The sequence below is a fragment of the Theobroma umbraticum genome, unplaced genomic scaffold, assembly GCF_002168275.2.
Source record: "Theobroma umbraticum cultivar Fairchild unplaced genomic scaffold, ASM216827v3 scaffold_51.0, whole genome shotgun sequence".
NCBI classification, from domain to species: Eukaryota; Viridiplantae; Streptophyta; class Magnoliopsida; order Malvales; family Malvaceae; genus Theobroma; species Theobroma umbraticum.
This window is the reverse complement of record NW_018397260.1, coordinates 4,449,723-4,467,871: the sequence shown is the minus strand read 5'-3', so window position 1 is coordinate 4,467,871 and position 18,149 is coordinate 4,449,723. Positions and strand designations below refer to the sequence as shown.

At 35.5% G+C, this 18,149-nt stretch overlaps 4 protein-coding genes across 4 annotated transcripts; 3 read left to right on the top strand and 1 right to left on the bottom strand.

Annotated features, from left to right (window-relative positions):
• Nucleotides 1-18: 18 nt before the first annotated feature.
• On the top strand, nt 19-3,494 carry LOC110416234 (uncharacterized). The gene is made up of 8 exons (XM_021428145.2): nt 19-159; nt 282-507; nt 618-756; nt 1,162-1,263; nt 1,413-1,540; nt 1,978-2,261; nt 2,347-2,437; nt 3,042-3,494. The coding sequence occupies exons 2-8, from the start codon at nt 403-405 to the stop codon at nt 3,492-3,494; spliced, it is 1,302 nt and encodes a 433-aa protein (XP_021283820.1). The 5' UTR covers nt 19-159; nt 282-402.
• Nucleotides 3,495-3,693: 199 nt separating this feature from the next.
• LOC110416238 (uncharacterized) lies at nt 3,694-5,270 on the bottom strand. Its single transcript, XM_021428148.1, has 3 exons — nt 5,130-5,270; nt 4,853-4,968; nt 3,694-4,095 (listed from the first exon to the last, which is right to left on the bottom strand). Exons 2-3 carry the CDS (start codon nt 4,897-4,899, stop codon nt 3,870-3,872), a joined length of 273 nt encoding a protein of 90 aa, XP_021283823.1. The 5' UTR covers nt 4,900-4,968; nt 5,130-5,270; the 3' UTR covers nt 3,694-3,869.
• On the top strand, nt 5,240-7,476 carry LOC110416237 (histone-lysine N-methyltransferase). Its single transcript, XM_021428147.2, has 3 exons — nt 5,240-5,530; nt 6,186-6,254; nt 6,534-7,476. The coding sequence occupies exons 1-3, from the start codon at nt 5,351-5,353 to the stop codon at nt 6,759-6,761; spliced, it is 477 nt and encodes a 158-aa protein (XP_021283822.1). The 5' UTR covers nt 5,240-5,350; the 3' UTR covers nt 6,762-7,476.
• Nucleotides 7,477-15,359: 7,883 nt separating this feature from the next.
• Nucleotides 15,360-17,146, top strand: LOC110417062 (GRAS family transcription factor). The gene is given in 5 exon segments (XM_021429249.2): nt 15,360-15,565; nt 15,568-15,759; nt 15,762-15,846; nt 15,849-15,914; nt 15,917-17,146. Coding segments are annotated over 5 exon segments (1,458 nt in total). The 5' UTR covers nt 15,360-15,508; the 3' UTR covers nt 16,975-17,146.
• The last annotated feature ends 1,003 nt before the right edge of the window (nt 17,147-18,149 follow it).

Genomic DNA, 18,149 nt, shown 5'->3' with positions numbered 1-18,149 from the left:
ATAGAATGGTAGAGAGATCTGCAAATGCCCAACATCTTAAAACACTCGATTGTATGTTACTCAATGGCTGCCTGGAGACAAAATTGGAAAACAACGCACGTTTTTTACCTTGGTCGGGGGCTAAGTTTTGTTTGGCTGTCTTTGGTAAAGGATAAAAAAGTAGGTAAAAAGATATAAACAAATTTTAAATATTAGAAAGGAAAATCTCTACTTATAATTATCAGTCTTAATATTTTAAATTAGTGAAAATGGTAATATTATTTTTTATTTATTTTTTCAAGTCGCGAATTCTCATCAAATTTCTACGCGCCCAAATGGTACCCAAAATAAAGAGAGTAGAAACCTGAAGGAGGGAGTGGGCATGGACATCCTAGGCGAGGCGCAGAACGACAGTGAGAAGCGATGACATCGTGGTACGGACCGTTGATCGATCTCTCAAAAGCTTCTCATCACGTGGGCCACTTCGTCCAGCTTCTCGTTTTCGTCCATCGTTCCACTCCTCTGCAGGTCTCCTTCCATCTCTCTCTCAGTTCCATTGTTGTTTACTTTTATCAATTCAGTGCTTGTACTCTTAACACTAGTGCTCGAATTTGTTTTTGTTGGGTCATGGGTGACAGTATAAATTATCCAGAGGCGGAGAAATTATCAGGACCGACATTCAGGTTGGCGATGACACTCGACCCTTTTTCTCCGTCACCTTATGGAAGAAAGAAATGCGATCCATGGTTGTTGCCGGCGACGTCGTCTTGCTACAAAGTGAGTAATTTCACTTCTACATCATACTATATTTCGTTCTATTTAGTTGGCAATGCTAAAAATCTCTCACCTTTGTAATTTTTATTACATTATGACACCTTTTTTACTCTAACCCCGCTGTACCTAATGTCAAGAGTATTTTAACGGCTGTTGTACCAGATGCCAGCTGAATTTCTTTCGCCCACCTGACATGTAACCTGATGAATGGATTTAGTTGCCACACGACCACATCAATTTGTTTAGTCTTAAGTTAAAATTTCAGAGCTAGTTTGAATACAATAAAGTGAGGAGCTTAGTTAAATAATTGACTATAATATTAGGATTCGTTCAGGGTTTAAACCTTCTATTTAAATTCTCATACTATATAGTATGTACTGATTTGTATTTGTGTTTTAATAATTTCAGATGTCAAGATTACCAAATTTCGGGACGTTTTCCAGGCGAGAACTGTCGACTGGTCATCTTTACACCGTCTAGTCCATCCTTACAACTCCCTTGTTTCAAAGGGTATATATCTGAATTTAATCTTAATACTGGGTTTGTTGTTTGAATTTTAAATGTGTTTTTTAGAAATATGTTAGAAGTTTTGTGCTCACTTGTTGGACGATAGAAGCTCTTTTACGAAATGGAGCCTTGTGTTCATGTATTTGTTGCAGGTGCAGTTGAATTAGTAGCAGAGTGTAGAGTGGGGATAGCAGCGAAAGAAAAGCTTAGGAAGGTTATAGAATGGGTGCAGCGAACTGGATATACTGCTCTAAACAATGCTGAAGCGTATGACTGTCAAGTAGTCATTCCTTTCCTTTATACTCTATAGCAAGTTTCATGTAATTCTTGTACTTGCTATTTAAGGAATTTGAAAATAACCTGATTTTTCTTTTTTGGGCAATATAGCTTTCATTATAATATTTTGCGATATCTTGTTGCATTTAATTTAACCGAGCTGAAATTTTGTCATGCTTGAATATCAGTGAATGTCTGTGTGTGTGCCATTAGTGAAATTCCTAATACCTTTCGTTCTGGGAAGTTTCTTGACCTGTTTTCAAACTAGGCTGCTGCTGAGTAGGAAATTTATGATCATGTTTTTCCCCTTTGCCTATTTATCTTTAGCTCTGTAACATCTTCTATGTTTCTGTTAAATTGGATGTTATATTCATATTTTTTTCCAGTTGACTCTACTTGTTCTAAATGTTTTGAGTAATATATATGCTTAATTCACTGCAGAGTAGGCAGCTCTCAAGAAACTGGAAACTGCCGGAGCCAAATAAATTTAGAGACTGCCCCTCACTTTCAGAAGTATTGCGCCTAACTAGTCACTGTAAGGCAATATTTAGTGCGTCTGTGGGCGAAATTTTTCTGCCAATTACTTGGAGGCCCATTGCTGAATCTGAGAGTGAAAATATGTTCATCAGCGGGAGACTAAATACATCGAGAGACAATAATTTAGCAGAAGATCTTATTTGCACTGGCTGCCGGCTATGTGGTTCCCCATTGGATCCAGAGCAGGGGTATGTTAAATATCTTCAAATTTCCTGCATTGCTTTTCATGTATTGAATTCATATGATACTCAATGTCTCTGTACTCTGTAACAGGTCTACAGTTGGGAAGAACTCTCTTCCACTCTATTGTGAGAAAAGTTCAGATCGCCTTCATGCAGTCAGCTTGATATATAGGCCTTGTGTGGTATTGGTTTCTTCTTGCACTTACTTGGCTGCACATAACACTTGTATTCTCTGTGACAATGGAAGTACCTAATTGTTTCTGCTGAAATTGTTGAAGATTGTTTCTAGAGAAGAACAGTTTATATTACTCTATGCATTGACCTGAACAATCTGCTGAATTTTGAAATTATAGTTTCTTCTGAATATAGCAAAAGTAATTGTTTGGAAGGATTCATGTCATTTAAAGATTATTTTCTTTATTTGTTAGTTGAAATTATCAAAATGAGAAGCTTGAATTTCTGATTAGTGCACATACGTGTGGTCAAGTTTGTGGCATCACTTGTTATTTCAAGAATCACAAGTCTGTTGATATTTCCCTAAGCTTTGTTGAAAAGTTTGGGTTCTTGGGATTACCACTTTTAGTTATTTCCATTTCAGGTCGTGTGCATTCCTTGTGTGTTTCTGTCTTGGTGCGTGTTTTTGTGTGTAGTGAAAACCAAATCTAAACCATATTTGTTTGCATGTCATGTGTACAATGTCTTGGTGTATTTTGTTTATGCTAATTATTGATTCTTTTGGTTGGGTTTTTTCTCTCCTTCCATGGTCTGGTTTGTCTTTGATTGCAGTTATATGTATGGGATGAATCTGAATACATGCCACTACTGGTCAAAAACAATGCAGCAGAGAAATTGTTTGGGAACATCAAGGCTGAAAGAGTCTACTTATGCTATAGAGAATACAAGTGCGATAAAAACCCTGATCCAGGATGTACTGAAAGGAGGGTTCCTCGTGGTACAGGAACCAGTAATTCTCCCAAAGCTGCTGGAACAAGTGATACGGATTATTGCTCATCAGATGCGCATAAGAAGCAGGAAAGTGGCCAAAACAAACGATGCCATAAAAACATAAACATCTTTCTAATTTGGTTAGTAATTCTAAAAATGTTGCTGCAGCAAGGAAAGAACAGTCCTTTGAAATTTGAAGTTGCTGTAAATGCTAGCCTTGATACAGAAAATGGGAGGTTTGAAATGATATCTGTGTCTACTCCATGCTTCAAAAACATTTGGTCTTTGCAATGAAGTCAATGTTGATTTTACTTCTGTTGCATACATGGCTTTCTTATGATGAATGCATAAAATTGTCTTCAAGTAACCTGAAGCCTTGTTCAAGTGATAACAAATAGCAGCAGAATGAATCTCTTTGCATATTGGGAGAAGTTAAGGCGCTTCTGAAAATTTAAGTAAAATTTAGAAGCTCTTTATTGAGCCAAGACATTCCTGGAAGAAGAAAGTGCCAATTTCTTATTCACCAAAGCCATAGAGGGGGAGGACATGCAACTACGAGAAGGAAAAAGGGACCCAACTTATAAACAATAATTCGCTAGGTCTCTTGTACACCCCAAGCAAGTTTGAAAGACAGATTCAAGCACTTCCAAAGATGTGAATCTACACCATCTAAGACTCTGAAACCGAAGAATCATCAGCTGCAGAATTTTGGGCTTCTGATAGCTTCATTTGGCGTTCCGCGTGCTCTCTTTCACAAGCACTGATTCCCATAATGATATCAAGCATTGTACCGGTTGTGCCAAAGAACACAAGGGGCGCTAAAGATTTCCTCTTTATCCCCACTGGAATTGCTAGCAAAGCCCCTGCTACTGAAAATACCCATGTGCCCAATGCACTGCAGATATTCCACATACAATAACACTCATTACAATATATCTGATGAAAACATATATGCAAAGGAAATGAATCAGGAGATCAGGCTACCATGCTGAGAAAATTGAAATGACATTATGAATGGAAATAAATAATAAAACCCAGGTTAAGTACTATCACGTGGAAAACTCTATATCTATCCGGAAAATGAATCTAAATGGTTTGACGAGCAGATTGGTTTAAAAGGGCTGCAATGGCACTTCAACAATTCTGATGTTTTCAGTCAGGTGCATGCAACCCTATATCATCAGCGGTGGTTCAATATGCTGTGAATCACTCTTTTTATAAGCTGTCATAACAAATGCTGGTCGATAATTTAGTCAATAAAGCTTTTTCATTGGATTTCCCCTTTTACTAATTAAAACTAATAACTAAAATCAAATCTTTGGGATAAGCACAATATTTTTACACCCCTGCTCCTACCTGAATTCTCCTAAAGACCAGGCTTAGAGCCATAGATAGAGATTCATATGAATAAATCCCAATTTCCATGGCCAGTGCTACTATAAATTTGCTAAATTCATTATTTAAGATACCTTCTAACCAAACTATAAGCTAACAACAAGAATTATTTCTTCCCCTCCCCCCCACACACCAAAAAAAAATAAAAAGAATTATTTCAAACTCTACATGCTCATATTAGGACCCAAACATACAAGGTTATATTAGATGAAAAGAAAAAAATCAAAATATGGAGAAAAACAAGAGCAGCAACTGACTTGGAAACTGAGCATTCCTCAAGCTGCTTAACCTCTTGGCCAGCCATTTCTTCCTCTCCTAGCTTATTTGATCTTGCACGTTAACCTAAAAGGGGGAAAAAAAAACCCCTCTTTATCTGCCATCAATGGAACTTATTATTAGAGACAATGAAAGCCAATCACCTAAAACCCGAGAAACCAGCAAATCACAAAGGAGAAAAGGCCAAAAAACTTCAAAACACTAAATTTTCCAAAAAAAAAATTTAAACCCATTAAAGGTAAAAGATTTGAAGCCCACCTGATAAGAAAACTGATCACTGTGAGAAAATGTTGATCAGAGGACTGCTTTGCTTTCCCCTTTCCAAGGATGCAACGACCAAGACAAAGCCGGGGTTTTACAGCTCCTTTTGAGATGAAAATTTTAAACGGGCCCTTAATGGGTGTGAAGTCCATTGGTTTAAGCCCATAAAATATGTACAAAACCAGAGACCGGGGCAGAAAGCACAGAAAAAAGAGGAGATGAGAGGAGTTGGAGGGCCTTTGCTTACCATAGGGGATCTGCTAAGCGACGTGGGGGATGAATCCGGTGCAGCTCCAGACCACCTCCACCACCATGATACCACTCTTCCATCACCATCATCATCAATTTTTGATGCCAATGATGTCCCTCAATCCTTGGACCTCATCAAACTCTTCCAGGTTCCTTCTTTGTTCCTCTGCATTTACCGGAAAATAGGGCAGGCCCCAAATTGAAAAGCTTTTAATTCCTTTCTTTTTCTAAAGTTTATTTTTGATAACAAAAAAATTCTAATTGAGTTGTAGCAAAGTCTAACTTTAGCATGAATAAACTTTGGAATTCATTACCTCAAGATTGGAATGTCAAAGAAAAAACCATTTCATATTTGATTCCCGGAGGCAAAATGGTTTGCTTGGGTTTTGTTTTTTTTTTTCTAGAATATGTTAAATTGTTTTAGTTGTTTAATTTTTCTGTGGAAAGTGCATTGCTTTTTGGTAAGTTACCATTACATTTTCTCATCATATAATCGTCCTTGTGTTAATTCAAAGCATAGGACTTTTCAGTTGAAAGACTTTATTGTTTACCTCTGAACTCACCCTAATGCATGATGAGAAAACATTTAAGTTTCGTTTATCATTGCTTTGTTTATAAAGTGTTTGGAGATGGGAAACAGTTTGTAGGAGTTTTGAATATCATATGGGATGACTCGGTAAAAATGCTGAAATGATCACTTCCTCGTGTTTTTATGGAAAGCTTAGTATGTGTCTGTCTGTTTTGGCGTTACACGTATGCATCTTCGTTTCTTTGCTGTGACAAGGCCTTGGTGGTTTTATTCAGGAAAACTATGAGAAATTGAATGAGGCACTTTCTGGTTCGGACCACTCATGGACAGCTCTAACTTTAAAGGTAATAGATGATCTGTTTTGAAGCATATGTAGAATTGATCGTTTCTGTTGCGATTTATGCATTACCAAGAATATAGGCAAACAGGAGTCTGTTAGGGGACTACAATAATGTTATTGCTTTACCAGGTGAATGAATGCTGGTTACATTGCTTCAGTTTGAGCATCAATTCTGTTGACTTTAGCTCTTGTTCTAGCATCCTGTATCCTCAGTTTGGTTTTAATAATGAGAGGTTAATTTTAATCATTCTGACTGTTAAATTGTTTTCCTCGGTTATTCCAGCTATGCACTGCTCTGGAAACTGCAAACAAGTTGGTTCAGTCCACTGACACAAATATTAGGTTGCTGTCAGAGAAGGTTGCAGAGCTTGAGAAAATTGTCAAGAGGGGAGATGCTGCAATTACAGCGGCCAGGGCCATCTCTATCTCCCTAAACCAAAAAGGAGGATCATATGTCGGTAGTCAGGAGAAGGAGCAATCTAGGTCTCATCAAGAACATGTGAAGTCATAGTCCTCGTGTTACTTCTTGCTAGCATTATTGCTTGGAAAAGGTCCCAGATATGATTCTGGAAGAGGAGACTCCAATCTTTTTAAAGTGAACTTTTGTAGGTACGTATTGTGCATTTTGCTTGCTTAGACCACATCTCGGGACATAGAGCAATTATATAGATAGAGTGAAGTTACATTACCATAAATTGCACTGGTGTTGTAAGCTTAAAACTCAAGGCAAGCAATCCATGTAAAAACGATTGATCGTTTTGTTTGAATATATTAGAATGAATGATAGTTGATGAGAGATTGTTGCCTAGTGCAGCCAGCTAGGTAATTTCTGAAAGATGAAATAACGTATATATCTCTGGACTGTCATCAACAAATGTGGATAGCAACGTGTCAACTAAACTTCCCTCGAAGATCCTATGAATGAATGGCTATGCCGTTCCCTATCAAACATTTCGGTGAGCAAGGGTTATAACTGCCTGTGGCATTTGCATAGAGTTTCAAGCCTTTCAAGTTCTGCCAGATTATATTAGGTTTTCAGGGGGCTGTCTTGCATCAGGGTTATTGTAGATTGGTACCAAGCCCACCGTGCTGTCCAGTTTCTTGGTGCTGTTGTTGTAAAATGCAGGCTGAAACTCACCAGCCCCATTGTACTAGGTTGGGTCCAAAGTCCAATTAATCAACTTCAAGCCCATAGTTTAAGCGCTGACATAATTACTAATTACTATGCATCTTACTTCATATTATGATCTTAACCTTAGAAGAGTTAAAGTGGATTAATACTTAATGATGTGATTAGAATTCTCACATCAATATTAGTTATTAGCTTACTTTGTTGGCCTTTGCCCACCCCTGGCACCATAAAGGTGAAAAAAATTCAGCTCAACATTTTGTCTTGTAAGTTTTTTTTTTAAAAAAAATTGAATTCTACTTTTTATAAATATATATATCGGTAAATCAAATACTTAAGTGAAAATTTCTTTTTATTTTATATATATAATTTTGTTAAGCTTCTCTACTTATAATTTTTTTAAAAAAAATTTAAAAGAATAAGAAATTTGAACCTTACTCTTGGAGTAGAAAAATCATATTAAAATAATTTGATTTTGAATATAATGTTGATTATGCACAAATATCTTTTTATTCATAATTCAGACTAAGCTTTCTACATATAATTAAATAATTAATTAACTTAATGTTTCATTCAGCTTAGTCCATGCCAACGATAGCCATCTAAAGCATCGGTAACGTGGCCCGACGTTTCTAGCTACCTCCTCATGCAATAGTCGTATAGCTACCCGGGCCTAGCTTTGGGATGAAAGAAAATAACAGCTACCAAAAATCGTTGAAATCTCTGCCACTAAACATCCAAAAACAAAACCATCAGAAGGGGAACAAGACAATACTCTATCAAACAACCCTCCCTTTGGGGCCCTGCCCCTAATTATAACCCTTCCAATTTGCCTCTTCTTTAACAATAAAGTCTTTGTCTTAGTAGCATAATTTAATCCCTAATTAATGATGCTTTCAAGACCATTAGCAAACCCTTTTTATCTTTAAAATTAAAAATTATTGAATAAAAAATTGGCTTGATTCCCTCTAAGCAAGACAATCATAGCCCACTTTTAGGCCTCTAATTTTTCCATTAATTTATGTCCCTCTAGGTATTACTCTTCTAATTCAGTAATAGATCTAATATTCAAGCACACTGACATCACTGGCCTTCAAATTTAACTAATGCTTCCCCGTTAACCTTTGCTGTTAAGTTTTTATAATTAGGCATTACATACGCTAAACATATTTAACACGGAAACAAATTAAGATTAAGCTCAAGTTTAATTAAGATTAAGAAATTAAGAGACAAGATTAGCTCGAAATTATCCCTCCACGTGGAAGACAATGAAAAGGTCGATCTGCGCGTTGGTCTCCAAGAATATATACTAGTGCTTTAAATTCACAAGCTTTTTGCTAATCTATTACTTAGTCTAACTAGTTAATTAGAGAGTGCTTCACTATCAACTTTGTTCCAATTGCAAGTATTTTTGGTTTTTGTTTTACCAAAGCTTTGCATATTAACATAAACAATCTTACAAAGAGAACTAGCACACCTTCTCTTTCTAGTTAATGGGAAAAGTCCCAAAATTCCACACAAGAGGCATCTTGACTATCAAGGTCGGCAAACTCGGCCAAGTGTTGGAATTCATGTACTTGTCGTCGAGAAAGATCGAAGAGTAAAAGCTAGGAAAAATAAATAAGCAAGACAAAAAATTATGTAAAGGAAGAAAAGAAAGAACAAATTTAGTGCTTTGAATTAAACGAGATAAGCTTTAACCAACCTTCCGGGGGTGGCAAACTAGTGTAATCATATACTACTATAATTGTACACTTAATTCACAATGATATGGAAATTGGCAAATGGGATTTTTTTTTTTAATTTGATTGAGCTTTTTTAGGCTTTTAGGATAAAATTAACTTGAGCCGGATGATGTTTGGCTTATGCTTTAGTTTGCTGAAGTACTTTTCACGAGTATATAATATTTATATTAAAAAAATAATTTCTTAAATATATTAAAATTTATCATATTAACTATCAACTACCATAAATAATATCTTAACTAATTTTATAAAATATCTCAAAAACACCTACTAGCAAAAACTCTTTTTCCATTTCGTTTTCGTTACACGAATACTTCCACTTTGCTCTACTCATGCACTAAGAGTTTTAATTTAAGAGATAAACATTAATAATTTCAACTGGCAAAATTAAGCATGCTGAGAAATAAATAATTGTAACAATCACAAAGCTTGAACATGTCCTGATTTTTGTGACCAACATCGATAAAGTTTATTCCGTAGTTGTTTGTTTATAATGACCCCATAAAGATGGAGGCAAAAAAAAAAAAAAAACTAGTTGTTTATCACTTCAATCACCTTTCATTTGTTAAAGGTGTTTACTCAATTTTTTAATGACTTGGAAGCACACTTGAGGCTCAATGAATGTCAAGCCAAAGACAAGAGGAAAGACAAAGGCAAATGCAAGTTCCAGAATGTTGTCTTTCAAAATATTTCCAACTAGTACAGCTTGTTGCATTGATCTGCCGGTTGTTCAATACACAGTGCCCTCGTAATCACTTATTCCAAACCAAGATCAAAACAATGAGAACAAACCCGTGATCAAGCAAAAGTTACAAATTAATCCAATTTAGAAAGCTGAGTTTATATAGCTAGGTTTTTTAATTTCTTAGTTTTGTTGAGATTTGCTTTTGAACTGGCCATAATCCTATCCATCATATAGCATTTTGTTAACATAATTCCATCCATCTAACTTACAAAAACTACCAAAAACAACCAATGTCTGAATACTAAAAACTAATAATGCCGCTGCTATCATTGCAAACTTGTTTCAATGGTAAAAAACTAAGAGGCTCTCGTGGGGGTTCGATTACACCCTATGAATATTTCGTTTAATTTTAAGTTAGTTCTCTTTCCACTTATATATATATATATATATATATATATATGTAGACTAATTTCTTATGGAAATTACGTTTAAAGCAACAATTCTAATCACAAGGGAGGAGTGATGAGGGCACAAGATTTGCATCGGGTTCAGACTAGGGTTTAGTGAAAAGACAAACCATCTATAAAACCAATATATAATTAGATAAATTAAACATATTAGACCAAATCCACATGTAATAAAGCTTGAACTAAAGATCTCGAGGTTATAAGACTTCTGTGTCATTTGCTTTTAATTTGTTGATTTGGTAACTTAATAATCTGTTATACAGATTATATATGACATGAAAATCAAATGATGGCATCTATATATCTGCATAAAGATGCTTAAAATGCTGCGGTTAACTCAAAATTTTCAAACCCTAATGAGAAGTAAAGTTGATGAATGAATTATTGAAGGAGTGAGTAGTACTACTGGTGTACTGATCATCATAGGCTAATTTTAAAGAAAGGGAATCTCTAGGTCTTTACAACAGACAATGGAATCTCATCTCTTACAAGGAATATACGAGTGAATATATCTATTGGACCACATTTTTAATGACTAGAGTTGACAAACCATGGTGTTTAATTATTGTGAAGTTAGAGAGTAATATTCCTTTAGATATTATTTAATTAGCAAATATGTGCTTGGCAATACTGGGCCAATGGTGGAGTGTTTTGACTTGAATTATGAACGTTTATTTCTGGTGGTTTTCGTCATCATCCATATCAGCCTCTCCATGGACGGTGATGGGTATTTGGTGGATTTGAACAATGATAATAATTAATTAGAAAGAGTAAAATAATTAATATTGTTCACGTATCCAAAAAGTTAAAAAAAAAAAGTGATATACCTTTGGCTTTGAAAAAATACCTAATCAAGTGTCCTACACACTTTAATAAATAAAATTTGAATGATAGACTTGAATTGACATTTATAAAATTAATTGTCTATTAATATCTATGAAATATGATCTTTTAAAAAAAATTAGAACTTGAATATTTTAATTTAGAAGTCTCAGTTTAAACATGTTAAGATATTACAAATTCACAATCGATCTAGTCATATACAATTTCGTTTGAATTGAATGGTTCATTTGACTAGATGATCATATGCTAGCATGATATAAGTATTGTCTCATAACTTTTATTAGCAAAATAAGTATCGATAATTTGGATGTAATTCTTGAAAAATCTTTTAAATTATTTAAAAAATTTTAATTAAATTTTATTTTTTATTACACAATAAATATCAAATAAGCAGTTATTATTAATGATTGATTAATTATCATTAATTAAAATATCTTTTGTCATTTAATGTCAACATAAAATTGACATGAAAGGTGAATATATTACATAATTATATCATAATATCACATCACTATATCATGTTATCATTTATTATGATATGATAGTATGTCACATCAGTACTAAATGATATAAAATAATAAATAATTTTTTGATTAATAATAATTAATCAATTATGCCTTAAAAAATTACTTAATCATTAATTATAAAAGCTTTCCTAATTCAAAAAACGAAAGTACAAGATCTTGATTGTATGTAATAAAAAAGTAAAAATTTATTTAAGATTTTTTAAATAATTTAAAGATTTTTTTAGATGTTATACCCTAATCTTGCCTTCCATCATTGTTATCACTTATCGTAATCATAAAAAATGAGTAAATAAGTATATATATAAAGAAAAAGAAAAATGAAGAATTGAAAGTTTCATGATCACCTTTTGTTATTAGCTCAAAATGCTATAGATATGACGAGGGGGAAAAATAAGCCTGCTAATCAATTAAAGTCAACAAATATAAAATTAGGGAAACACTTAATAGTACAAGACTCAAGATTAATTTATGATTTTAGAGCTTTTACTCTATGTTTAAGACAAAAAACACCTTTATGCACAAGATTTGGTGATATAAATATGCGAAACTATGACATATTCCTAATAGTGACATTCATGTTATACACATATAGATAATATTTAGTGTGAATTACATATCACACACCATAATAAAGATTTTATAATTTTTTTTAAAAAAATTAAGATACAAAGTTTGAATCTCTCCTCATATAGCTATAAAATAATTGAAATTTCGATATGTTTCTTATTAATCTATCGACACTTAAGCAATCAAAAAATAAAAAAATTATAATCTAGTCTAAAATCCTCTGAGAGAAAAGAAAAAAATATTTGTAAAAAAAAAACATGTTAAATGATACGAATGGAGAAAAGTGTAGAGAGAAAATAAAGAAAATATATGTAAAGAGTTACAAATTATAAAAGCAAAGGATCAATGTATATTTTTTGTAAAATTGTAGTGACAATAAGAAATGAGTGTAAGCTGTCGTAAACAGTTTAAAAGTCGTTGATGTCTAACGGCCACTTTGACTTGTCCCCGGTCTACTGGCCGTCCTAGCAGGAACTGCTCTTAATATGTGGCGCGTGCCCGACCGACTCGGAGATGCCTCGCTTTCACGGACATGTCCGTTTCTTTCATTACATAAGCACCCCGCCGGCCATTTCTTCATTTTAAAACCATCCAGTCTACCGCCCTAATGCTGCCACGTCTTTAAGCCGCAATCGTAATTTGCTCATCTTGCACTGTACATCCACAGCCTATGTCTTTGCGGTTCTTTTTATAAACTTTTCTAACGTACGAAAACTCTTTAACCTTCTTATTAGGACAAAATCCAACTCTTTCTTATAATAAAAAATTTTAAAAATAATTTCCACTAAATTAATTTTTTCATTTTTTCAATGAAATATTTTTATCTGCTTTTCATGTATATATATATATATATATAATCTTTAACATTAAATAATACCTCTTTATTATACAACTTTTTCATTGTGTCCTTTAATTTTGCACAGCATAGAGACTTAATTAGTTGTTAATATAGACTTCCCACTAATTATTAAATGCGTGGAAATTTACACTTTGTTTTGGTATATTGATATCAAAGCTCAAGAAACGGCACGACGACGCACACTTACAATGTAATTACTGATTAATCTAAGTATAATTCATTTTGATTGATTCCTACTTGTGGAATTTCACTATCTTTGTCATGGGATTATCCGACTGAGTTTTGAGTTTTGACTAAGCAATGGAACTTTCCACTGCCGACCTGATTGAAAGTTGAAAACTATGGTAGTGGCCATCTGATGGATTGACTTCAAGTCCATGATTATAGTAGTAGTCCACCAAGTGAGTTTTCAAACCATTTTATTTTTGCGGTAAAATTAATGGTAGAATTTACATATTATAATTTTACTTTGGTATCTTTTGGACAATGAAATAATCTAGTTTACCCCAATAAAATATTTCTTTGGTTATATTCTTAACGTGAATGAAATAATTTAGATTTGCTCCTTTAACATATTTCATTGAGTATATAGAAATATCTTTAATTAAGTTTGAGTTACACGATGGGAGATAATCCTTTTCAACTCATAAATTTTAAACGTCTTTCAAAGATACAATTTTAAGATTTCAAATTAAATCGTAATATCTTTTCAAAGGCTCTTGTTATTCATCATTCTTAGGAATTTGGTTTTAATTTTACTTGTTGTCTACATTAAATAATTTAGTCAAAATTTCACTTCTCGTTGTACTTGCAATAACCTATAGATTAATCCGGCCTCCATAGTGCATTAGAAATCATTTACTACTAATAATTAAGCCAATATATAATTACTTGACATTTAAAAAAGTTTAATCCCCTCACCCCTGCCAACCTTTGACATGCACCCTATTTTAATGTGCTTCAACAAACCAATCATGTTCATAAATTTGAGATATTTGACTTTAAAAAAATTTTCCCCAAAAGTGGAGCCCTTCCCTGATGTGATCCAACCATGTAAAATAGCAAACATTCCTGGAGCAAACCAAGCGAACCATGCTGGTGGGGGAACTTGGAGGAGGTGACTAGAAGTGGAGCCGGCCTGAAAATGACGTGCCAGAAAATGATGACATGGTCTGAACAATATATATATATATATAAAGAAAAGAGAGACCAGTCAAATGATAATGTTGGTCCTTAATTTTTTTCCTTTTCCTGGGACGCTTTTTGGTTCGCTGATTCGTAAGTGCCGGAAATATATGTGAATTATAATGTTTTAGTGATAGGTTAAAACCTTGTCCAAAGCCTTTTCTTGCAACTGAGCTTTCAATTTGATGATTTCTACGCAAAATCATTGGCCACCCTTTGTCTTTCTGCCGTTCCACTAAAAGTTGGACGATTTTGCTGTCATGTGCCTATGCTTTTACTTTTCTTTATATTCCCCCCCAGGGTTTATCAGGTTTTCCTTTTTCTATCCTGAAAGAAATTGTTTGTATGCCCTATCACTTCCTTTCTATGCTATAGTATAATTTAGTCATGCCATATGTGGATTTCACATGCAAATTTTAAAAAAAAAACATATATATATATGTGTGTGTGTGTGTTTTGTGTACAAATAAAAAAGAATTTTCAAAAGAATAGAGAAAGTGGTATATATTTCCAAAATGTTGACTTCTAGTGTTGCAAATGAGGGCGCAGGATGATGAGAACATGCATGATGGCTGGTGGGTAGAAGTTTATAAACAAATTAACTAGTGATCAGCTCCATCCATTTTGGATAAATCTCCAATCATGTTAATGACACTGTTGACTTCCATGCTTTAAGCTTTCATTAATCATAAACCATAAGCCTCATTGGAACTTGTCATTGGTGATTTACCAACTAATATTCTTGTTTGCTATTGCCAAGTATATATAGGAAACAGAGGTTACTGCCTTAACTCTAGATAAAAAAGGCTCCAATATTAAGCGCCAGGCGCCCCCCAAACTTTGATGTTACAATCCACCTTCATATTCTTGGTATGGTCATCCATGATGTAACTCAATAGTTGATTATTGTTCCTACGTGGAACACATGGAAAAAGACATGCAAATATTTGTAGAAGATTGTTTAACAATAATCATAAAATAGGAGGGCATCCAGGGCAAAAAGTTTCATACAAGTATTGAAAAAGAGTGATTAGGACCCTGGGGGGGGGTGTGTATAAAAACCAAACCAACCTTGCGAGCTGTCCATCTTAGTCGATGATCCCTTAATTAAAACTTTAATAACCCAAGTAACTTCCTACCTTTAGTGTCTCTTGTTCCAAGCCCTTTCCTCTCTCAAACCCCCTTTAAACCAAACATTGGACACCTTCACATAAACCTGACACACCCGAAGTCCTTCTTCATCTAGTAGCCATGGCCATGGCCATAGACAACGCCTTCGAGGTCGACTTCTCTAGCTACAGCACCACCACACCACCACCACCACCACTACAGACGATGACCTTGCCTGTACCTGAAACGACTGGGGATCCCCAGTTGTTGATTGGGACTCGTTATCTAGCGAGCGCGATGAGTTTCAAGACCTCATTGAGTCCATGATGGATGATGGAACAGGGATAGAGCTAGCTAGAGTAGACCATGAAACGAGTAACTCCGTCTCAACGATACGATGGTTGCCGATAAAGAATCGAACCGCGAGGATTTCAAAGGGTTGAGGTTGGTTCACCTGTTGATGGCCGCCGCCGAGGCACTAACGGGGCTAACAAGAGCGGTGAACTGGCTCGGGTGATATTGGTTCGGCTCAAGGAGTTGGTGTCCCCAATGATGGAACCAACATGGAAAGGTTGGCGGCCTATTTTACCGAGGCCTTGCAGGGTTTACTGGAAGGTTCCGGTGGTGGCCATGGGAAGCATTTGATACCCAATGGGCCTCACTATCACCGTGACGAGCATCATCAAGCGGACGTGCTTGCAGCTTTTCAGCTGTTGCAAGACATGTCTCCTTATGTTAAATTTGGTCACTTCACGGCCAATCAAGCAATCCTGGAAGCTGTGGCGCATGACAGGAGGATTCACATAGTGGACTATGACATCATGGAGGGGATCCAATGGGCGTCTTTGATGCAAGCCTTGGTGTCTAGGAAGGAAGGACCGCCAGCTCCACATCTCAGGATCACTGCTTTATCAAGAAGCGGCAGCGGCCGGCGATCAATTGGGACCATTCAAGAGACTGGTCGACGATTAGTCGCTTTTGCAGCCTCCATCGGGCAGCCCTTTTCTTTCCATCAGTGTAGGCTGGACTCTGATGAAACGTTCAGACCGTCAGCTGTGAAATTAGTTAGGGGAGAGGCCTTGGTGATCAATTGTATGTTGCACTTGCCTCACTTTAGCTATCGAGCACCTGATTCAGTCGCTTCATTTTTAACTGGGGCCAAGACCTTGAATCCAAGGTTGGTGACCCTGGTGGAAGAAGAAGTCGGACCCATTGGAGATGGGGGGTTCGTGGGGCGGTTCATGGACTTATTGCACCACTACTCTGCCGTGTACGACTCTCTAGAAGCCGGGTTCCCTATGCAGGGCCGGGCCAGGGCCTTGGTTGAAAGAGTATTTCTTGGACCTCGAATAGCCGGATCATTGACAAGGATTTACCGAACCCGAGGAGACGAAGAGAGTTGTCCTTGGTCAGAATGGTTAGCGGCGGTGGGATTCAAGCCTGTCAACATCAGCTTTGCCAACCATTGTCAAGCAAAGCTTCTGCTGGGCTTATTCAATGATGGTTACAGCGTCGAGGAGTTGGCCAATAACAGGCTTGTCTTAGGTTGGAAATCCAGGCGTTTGCTCTCTGCTTCTATTTGGACTTCTCCAGACTCTGATTTCTAAAAAGTTACTAAAAAAGATGAAGCTATCTTTAACTTTTGCTTTCAACTGCGCATTATTTTTCATCCCTTGGCATCCAGACGTGGTTTTTGAACCTTTTCAACAAAATCTTAGACCAAACTGTTCGACGTACGTCCTAAGCACATCCCAATTTCGTTGATTTGGTTTTAAGCTTAATGCGGCTGTTTGTAAGAACATGAGTTTGTTTATTGTCTTCCTTGTTCTGTGTGTTGCATTGGATTTTCCTTCTGAAAAAATAAATCGGTGGGCCAGTGTACAAATTATTGTTGACTATACCTCTGCCTCGTTTGCGGTTTTCCTTTTCATTTTCTATCGGTATCATTGCCATTTTTTTTCCCTCTTCTTCAAATTTATTTTTTCTCAGGCTGTTGCTTTCACTTCCTTTTTGGCTCCACAGCGACATCCAAACCAATAAAACATTAAAATCTGCTGTGATGTGAAAAACAAATGTGATAATTTTCTCTTTCAACCTTTCGACCACAAGTTCAACTCAAAATACACGTCTCATGAAGTTGGATATGGAACAAGGGTCAAAATCCCGTTTCACTGAAACGAAGATAAACTCTACATTTTCCATTCTGACATGCTTGATAAGAACAATTTGCAGAAGATAGATATAGAGATCTCTATAACATTTCTTTCAGGCTGACTTTTCCTATTCCAGGGCATTAAAAATAGTAAATGACTTTGTTTATCAGACGCCAATTTTGCAGAATATAGATTTAGAGATCTCCATCAAATTCCAAGCTTACTTTTCTAGGACATTAAAAATTTCAAATACGGTTGTACATCAGACTGAAATCTAACATATTGCATGATAGATTTAGAGATCTCCATCAGGTCCCAAGCTTACTTTTCTAAAACATTAAAAATGTCAAATAATTGTGGTTGTAGGTCAGACGGAAATCTAACACATTGCATGATTGTTGGACGTTGATATGATCTAAATCCTATCTAGCTATTGCTTTACAATACGTTACTATACAAGTTCTACCTGCCCATGGATGAGACTGGCTTTTATTTCTTCCCCTAAATTGAGAACAAAAAAGGATAATGATACCCATGCATATCTTCTTCTTGTCTCCACTCCCTTTATCTTCAATAGAAGAAAAGTAGTGTAATTAGAACCATTTAGAGGTTATCTACCAGCATTGTTT

Excerpts from the sequence above, each read along its gene's own strand:
- LOC110416234 (XM_021428145.2), top strand. The coding sequence starts at position 403 with ATGACATCGTGGTACGGACCGTTGATCGATCTCTCAAAAGCTTCTCAT. Across the intron at positions 508-617 it reads ATCGTTCCACTCCTCTGCAG|TATAAATTATCCAGAGGCGG; the intron begins GTCTCCTTCCAT and ends CATGGGTGACAG. Across the intron at positions 757-1,161 it reads CGACGTCGTCTTGCTACAAA|ATGTCAAGATTACCAAATTT; the intron begins GTGAGTAATTTC and ends TAATAATTTCAG.
- LOC110416238 (XM_021428148.1), bottom strand. The coding sequence starts at position 4,899 with ATGGCTGGCCAAGAGGTTAAGCAGCTTGAGGAATGCTCAGTTTCCAA. Across the intron at positions 4,096-4,852 it reads GAGGAATGCTCAGTTTCCAA|TGCATTGGGCACATGGGTAT; the intron begins GTCAGTTGCTGC and ends GAATATCTGCAG.
- LOC110416237 (XM_021428147.2), top strand. The coding sequence starts at position 5,351 with ATGAGAGGAGTTGGAGGGCCTTTGCTTACCATAGGGGATCTGCTAAGC. Across the intron at positions 5,531-6,185 it reads ACCTCATCAAACTCTTCCAG|GAAAACTATGAGAAATTGAA; the intron begins GTTCCTTCTTTG and ends GGTTTTATTCAG. Across the intron at positions 6,255-6,533 it reads GGACAGCTCTAACTTTAAAG|CTATGCACTGCTCTGGAAAC; the intron begins GTAATAGATGAT and ends CGGTTATTCCAG.